This window comes from Penaeus monodon, unplaced genomic scaffold (genome assembly GCF_015228065.2).
Source record: "Penaeus monodon isolate SGIC_2016 unplaced genomic scaffold, NSTDA_Pmon_1 PmonScaffold_1452, whole genome shotgun sequence".
Taxonomy (NCBI): domain Eukaryota; kingdom Metazoa; phylum Arthropoda; class Malacostraca; order Decapoda; family Penaeidae; genus Penaeus; species Penaeus monodon.
In genome coordinates this window covers 27,806-35,000 of record NW_023643621.1, presented here as the reverse complement: position 1 = coordinate 35,000, position 7,195 = coordinate 27,806, and the positions used below count along the sequence as shown (strand labels likewise).

Below are 7,195 nucleotides of genomic sequence, written 5' to 3'. Positions count from 1 at the left end.
CTTGTCTAGTGACGTCTAATAAATATAACTTCATTTCTAAAGATAGACATTAAATAATATATATTTAATGAGTGTAATAAGATAGGTGTAACTGCAAAATCAATTGCGTTTACTTTGTATTCCCGTCAACATCTTTATAGGTCGACCTGTAGAAGCCATAAAGCTGGTCGTTGAGATAAGCAAGGAACTCCATTTGCAGAGTGTACCTCTTCCCTTTCATAAGCTTTTCCTCCATTTGAGCGACATAGAATTGACGGACAGGGTCATAATGCTGACTCTTAATTTCAACCTGTCGCTGTTCCAAGCCTCCCGAAGCCAACACCTTCAACAGTAAATGCAGAGTGATAAATATTTTAAAAATCCTAAAAAACGGTTATCAGCATAATTCACAGTTCAACGGGGATTCAGATTTAACACTAATACAATAAAATACAAACTTTCACCTTGACTGTGTCATTCTTCGTGATAATATCGAGCATATGGAGTGTGATGTTGGAGGTCGTCTCCAGGACCTCCATTTCCACCTCCATGAAGCCGAAGATGCTGAAATTGCCATTAACGAAAGGCTGAAGTCGTATTAGGTAGCGGAGTGGTTTGAGAGAGGGTGGAAGACGCATGTCTACTTCAGAAATTGCTTCTGGTGATTTAGGCGTACGTGGCAATTCTTCCTGTTGAGAACGAAAGATGGTTTAGAAAAAAGTCTTTAATTTTGGAGTAATTTACAGCTTGGACCTCTTGATATACTCCAGTGATCTTTGGTTTTTAACTGTATAATGCTGCACTACATGTCATCTAGTCCTTACTTTTAAAACATTAAGTGGTTCTTACTTATGAAATTTGTAATCTACATTCACGGAGGTAGAGAAATGCCCCCACTCGGACTTAAATAGTCTTCTTAGAACACAGTGCAGGAGAATTATACAAGAATTATTTACGCTACACGTTGCCTAAGAAGTAAGTCGAACGAAGAACTGGGCGTGTCGGACATCCCTTTCCGTTTGACAGAGAGAGAGAGAGAGAGAGAGAGAGAGAGAGAGAGAGAGAGAGAGAAGAGAGAGAGAGAGAGAGAGAGAGAGAGAGAGAGAGGTGAGAGAGAGAGAGAGGGAGGGGGGATGCGTGCGTGAAAGAAAAAATAAGCATGAAGCCAGGAAAAGTGAGCCACGGTTTTATCGTGATTTATAAGCATTAACTCTCTAATCCACTTTCAACTCCGAATCTATTCTCCACCCCACCCCTTTGATAGAACAGACCTAGTGGAAGAAAAAGTAGCTTTAAGCATAGATGAATTCATGGCCTTCCTGGTTACTTCATATTCCATTGTAAATATTTGATAACCTGACAAAGAATGTCTGTTGAAAATTTAGAGTTATACAGAAAAGTCTTTGTCGTATCATAAAGCAAGTTTTGGATCCATAAGTATGTATTAGACTTGTTTAGATTTTGTTCGTCCAGGTTATAGACAGAAATCCTTTTATTGGGATATAGTAAATAGAAAAAAAACTAGGGCTTAGCGTAGACTAAGTACTAACAAAACAACGAGAAAATAAGGAAGATAAAGAGAGAGAGAGAGAGAGAGAGAGAGAGAGAGAGAGAGAGAGAGAGAGAGAGAGAGAGAGAGAGAGAGAGAGAGAGAGAGAGAGAGAGAGAGAGAGAGAGAGAGATAGAGAGATGAAAGAGAGAGAGAAAGAGAGAGAGAGAGAGAGAGAGAGAGAGAGAGAAGAGAGAGAGAGAGAGAGAGAGCGAGAGAGAGATAGAGAGCGAGAGCAGGAAGGGAGAGATTGGGAGAGAGAGGATAATTTTATGGAATGGCTAGGTCTTCTTTCATCGGACATGTTGTTTCAGACGTCTGTGTTATCATGTTCCCACACTTAATGTTTGTAAAAGTTTCCAGTAAGTATTTTATTGGTTGAATATTTTCTTAATGCAGTATACCAAATTTAGTTTAAACTTACTGGTAGAGAATTTACTTCCGACTGAAGTTATGGATGCTGTATCTCCATGCCATTAGCTCTTTTCAAGGGAAAAAGAAAAAAAAAAACATAGGTCAGTAAATGATGAAGCAAAGTATAAAACCCTCATGGTATGAGATACGCCATTATCTTAAATGGCATTAATTCGTCGTACTTTCGACTGAATATTATAAGAGCACAGTATTTTCCAAAAAGTATGAACTATTTATATGCTACCACACGTTCACTAGAAAAGCAGAAGAAAAAAAAAAAAGAAAACTGTGTAACACCAAACTGCAAACCAGAGAGCTGATGAAGCATTGCGAATCGTAGTTTGTTAAACATAACCGACTGATATTGGTACCCGACAAAAATCAATTTACACTGTGTACATTTTCAGCACACGTTACAACCAAAAAAGAAAAATATACTCATCTTTCACTTGAAGTATATTAGAATGAAAACTAACCTGACTGGGGCATGCAACAGACACATAGTGTGGTTAATAAGGTGATAGTTCAGTTCATGGTAAAAATAGACATTAAAAGAACTAGATCAGATCTTAACTTGGGGTCGTTATACTTTTTTTAACTGTTTAATTTAAAGATTCACAACGTTTTGTGCAATTCCTTATATTATGAGACAATCAAATATAAGTACTAAACTACAATTATACCACTGCCTGCGGGTTGGGAGGAGGTCCATAGCTTTCATCCGATTCTTAAAAGGGTCCGTGACTTTAAACAGTTAGAACCACTGACCAAGACGGTTTAACATCACACTCACAGTCATGTACATATGATGTGTGTATGTGTATACATATAAATGTGTATACATGTGTGTACACACACACACACATATGTATATGCACAAATATAGATGTGTATATATATCTATATCTATACATATATATCTATATCTATACATGACCTACCGTTAAAAGAAGAAGATACATACAGATAATCGATAGTATAGCCTATGTAATATATACACATTTTATATATAGTTCATACTACATACACATTATGTATATCTGTTTTTATATCTGTCTATCTATATTGTGTGTGTGTACACATCTACACACAACAAACACACACACACACCACACACACAGACACCACCCACACACACACATAATAATAATATTTAATATATATATAGATATCTATAATATATATTATATATTATTACTATATATGTGTGTGTGTGTGTGTGTGTGTGTGTGGTGCGTGTGCTGTGCGTGTGTGTGTGTGTGTGTGGGTGTGTGTGTGTGTGTGTGTGCGTGTGTGTGTGCGTGTGTGTGTGTGTGCGTGCGTGCGTGTTTTGTGTGTGTGTTGTGTGTGTTTGGTGTTTGTGTTGTTCGTGTGTGTGTTTGCGTGTGTGCCGTGAGTGCGTGTGTGTGTGTGTGTGTGGGTGTGTGAAATGCCTCTTATATTTAATATAATACAAATATACAATATATCAGGTACTTGTATGCATTCATACATACACAGCATTGGCAAAACAAAACCCACAAAAGTTCTTCTACCTTTGTAAAGCTATCACATCCTTAGTACAATGGTTGAACAGAGGGTAGTTATACTTGTTAAAAAACACGGCTTTTTGACTCTTATTTCTGAGAGTTGTAACTGACGCAGTATAAAACCACACAATACTGTCTATGTTATAATCGGATAATCGGGCCCGGCGGAGGTCACGGTCAGCTGCCCGGAGAGAGGGCGAGGCTGACCTTAGTGCGGTGGAACACCACGTGTCCACTGGTAACGCGAAATAGAATTATCCCATCTGTAACAGTAAATAGAATTAATCCACATAATTATATATTGCTTTCGGCCACCTACTCGTCTGCCTCGCCCTCGAGGCGGCCTTCAAGGGTGACCTAACTTGGCTGGTCGTCTCGTTCTCGGTGCGTTGTCCTGTTCAACTTCGTGGCTGCTCGTCCCTGTCGTGTCCTCATCCTCCTGTCCCTGTTGTAACTGCTCGTCCTCGATTATCCACACGTCCTCGAAAGTCTCGCCCCAGGTCCTCCTTGACTTCAGATTTTCGTCTTGATGACTTCCTCGTATTCCCCTGGCCCGGCCTAACGTCCGGGAACTCGGTCGGCGGCGGCATCTCGGGCGGCTTATACCTGCGCTACGAGGCTCCTGGAGGTTGACCGGATCTGCAGGCGCGTCCCGCCATGCGTCGCCTATGCACCAGCATTCTGTGGGGCGACTGGTACCTGCGGCAAAGGTGCTGTCGCGTTGGCTCTACGTGGAGTTCCGCAGGCAACGCCCGCCACTACAATGGGACTGCGTAACCCTTTTCTGACGAAAATCTCGTCCGCTCGGTGCCTATAGCGATGTTCAGACGTCCTTCCCCCACGGCATCCTAAGGTGACCGGAACTGTATGCAGTTTTTTGTGTGTTTTTCTCCTTCGGTGCCCGTCGTTATTCGGTCCCGACTGCAATATATATCTGGGCGCCAGAGTACAGAGAAAAAGAAAGGCACAGCAAGAGGGGTGTTATCTCCCACTAGCCGGTTATTTCTGAAATTTTGATTTGCGTTTTTTTATTAATAATGTTGGATTTTTTAATTAATTTTCGTCTTTTTTTTTTTTTTGTGTGTTTTAACTTTCACAAAGATAAAGAAGAAAATAGAAAAGGGAGACGTCAGTAGCGGTCCGCGAAGACCTGACTTGAACTACCCACGCGTCTCTGATAGATATGAGAAAATAGATAAGGGAACGACAACGGCATCCGCGAAGATCTATGTTGAACCTGATAGTCTTCACACAGATCAGAATAGATGTAATTGTACTTTATTACGAACCACTCGTCACGACTGACAAAATTGCGGGCTAAAGAGATACATAATAAAAATTTTTAACGTCCTCACTAAGACAAGCAACCAGCCTTATTAATTTGAAAAAAGGGTCCAGTGTCTTTTTGTCCTGCTGTTGAAGTGATTTGAGGGTGTGTTTGTATGCATGTGTGAGTGACAGCTAGCGTTAATGAGAAAGAGAGGGAAAGGCGGTGACTCACCCAGGCAGAGATGAATCAAAAACACGAATTATTAACGTTCACTGGCGAAATATAACAAAACTGAAGTAAATTAGTCAATGCTAGCTATTTAATATTATTTCAAATACCACATTGAATTCAACATAATGATTATGGCGACGAATGTACGCATGAAATGAGGGTGACCTGGGAAAAAAAATAATCGCCAATTTTTTTATCAAGCAAATCTTCTCGGGTCAGAAATCTAACTGGCCGAGGTAACTGTCTAGCGTGCACTCAGACTTCAATAAACTCAATAAACGGGGGGATCCTAACCAATGCGTATATCTGAAGCGACTCGAGCCAGGAAATATAATATCCTGCTCTCCATCTTCTGCGTAGCTGTTAAGGGGGCGGCTAATCGCAAAATTCCCGAAGGATTATAAATTTTCACGGAATCACACAACGCTTGGGGGGTACCCAAAACATGTCAAGCGACTTCAAGAGGGTGGAGAAAGGTGTGATTTATAAGGCTAATAATGATTTCTAGCTTAAAAACCCTTAGTCCTACATTAATTAATTTTCGGGATCGTAACCGCGGGTCAACACCGACTCAAATGGAGCCGAACGAACGAATAACGCAGAGCTATTAGGCTTTTACGCAACCCCGGCGGGGCAACTATCGGGCAATCGGTGCCTATGATATGGGGAAGATCCTAAGCGATATCCAAATAATACAATTTTTGTTACTGCTTCGTCTAAGCGCCGATGAACGTGTCCGCCAAAAAGCAATGTAAACAATGAATTTTTGCTTCAAATTAGAGGAACCAAGTTGGTCATCTGACCCCTAACCCACGCACGCCGCCACCGGACCGGGAAAAAGAGAAAGGTGAGGTCAGGTCAAACAGGAAAATAACCTTTTTCTAATCCAAAGTGCGACCGCAAAGATAAGAAAGGACGGTCAGGTCGGGGCGGAGGGTTTAGTAACGAGATAAAATGAATGGTATTCGTGATAGATAAAATCACGAACTTCAGTTAAATTCTGTTGCATGATGAAACAATATAATCTCTAAAAACGAGAGAAATTTAATTAATTACTTAACTAACGAACTACTATTCATGTGTATTGATCACATACTCGATCGCAGTGGAAATGCGATCTGAGGTGGAAGAATAGTGGAGAACGGTGCCGTTTGCTGTATTAGCAGCACCTTTTAACGCCAACAAAAAGAACAACGGCTTTAAACACATGGGAGAGGGAAAAGAATAGAAAGAGGGGGCCCAAATGTTAACTTTACGTGTTTTTTTTGTTTTTCGACATGTATTCTAGCTGTCGAGGGATTTTTCTTCGGAGGTGTTGTGTCCGTGTTGCATGCCAACCGGATGCAACGGGCCCTCGCTGATGCCACCACTTTGTTGAAAAGGCTATGCGTACTCTGTACAGGTGTCTGACATGGGCGCAAACCACGTAAAGGGGTGAACACACGCTCAGGATGCCTAACAACGACTTGTCTAAAGGGGCTAAAAGCGCCGCGGCGTAGGCCACGGTCACTTCCCGAGAGAGGGCGGAGCTGACCTTCAACGAGACACCGCGCTGGTCGCTTGACCCGACTCCCGGTCAAACGAGGTCGGATTAAAATGTGACCTCACGCCCTCGCTTACGGGTGGTTCTTATTTTGTGACATTTGGACCACATGGAAAACAGCCCACCGTTTGGTGGTGGGTCACTGGTAACCGGAAATAGAATTATCCACATCCAGTAACAGAAATATGAATTATCCACATATTAAAGACATCAACGGTTCATTGGTAATTGGCAGCATCCACCCTGTGTGTATTTTTGGTAAGATCAACTGTTTTTATTTCGAAATAAAATTGAAGCATAGTTTAAATGTCATACAAAGATTGATTGGTTATTCATCTAAACAGAAAACGTCATACGATTCCCAATAGGATTGGGTATAGATATTATTTATCCATATAAACAGCTGTGAAATTGACTCATGACTCCTTGCATAATCATAGCAAAAGGCATTGTCTTCCTGTCACGGATTGTGCAAAGAAACCTTGTCATATAATTTTGTACTTGATTCCGCACATCATTTTTTTCCCCTCATAGTTGCTTTTGTTTTATCTTCTCTTCTTCCCTCAGTCTTTTAGATGTGTGTGTTTGTATGTGCTATTGTAGGTACCTTGCACCACAGAAAAGTAAAAAGTCGTATATTATACATAGACCTCTCTCTATATATACCGGACATATATGGT

At 41.0% G+C, this 7,195-nt stretch overlaps 1 protein-coding gene across 1 annotated transcript in view; it reads right to left on the bottom strand.

Annotated features, from left to right (window-relative positions):
• Window positions 1-679, bottom strand: part of LOC119569359 (aminopeptidase N-like) — a 4,058-nt gene extending 3,379 nt beyond the window's left edge. The window contains exons 1-2 of the mRNA XM_037917556.1: window positions 444-679; window positions 114-322 (exon numbers count right to left, since the gene is read on the bottom strand). Coding sequence (XP_037773484.1) covers window positions 114-322; window positions 444-617 — 383 coding nt within the window. The 5' untranslated portion in view covers window positions 618-679. The remainder of the gene's footprint in view (window positions 1-113; window positions 323-443) is intronic.
• Between the last annotated feature and the right edge of the window lie 6,516 nt (window positions 680-7,195).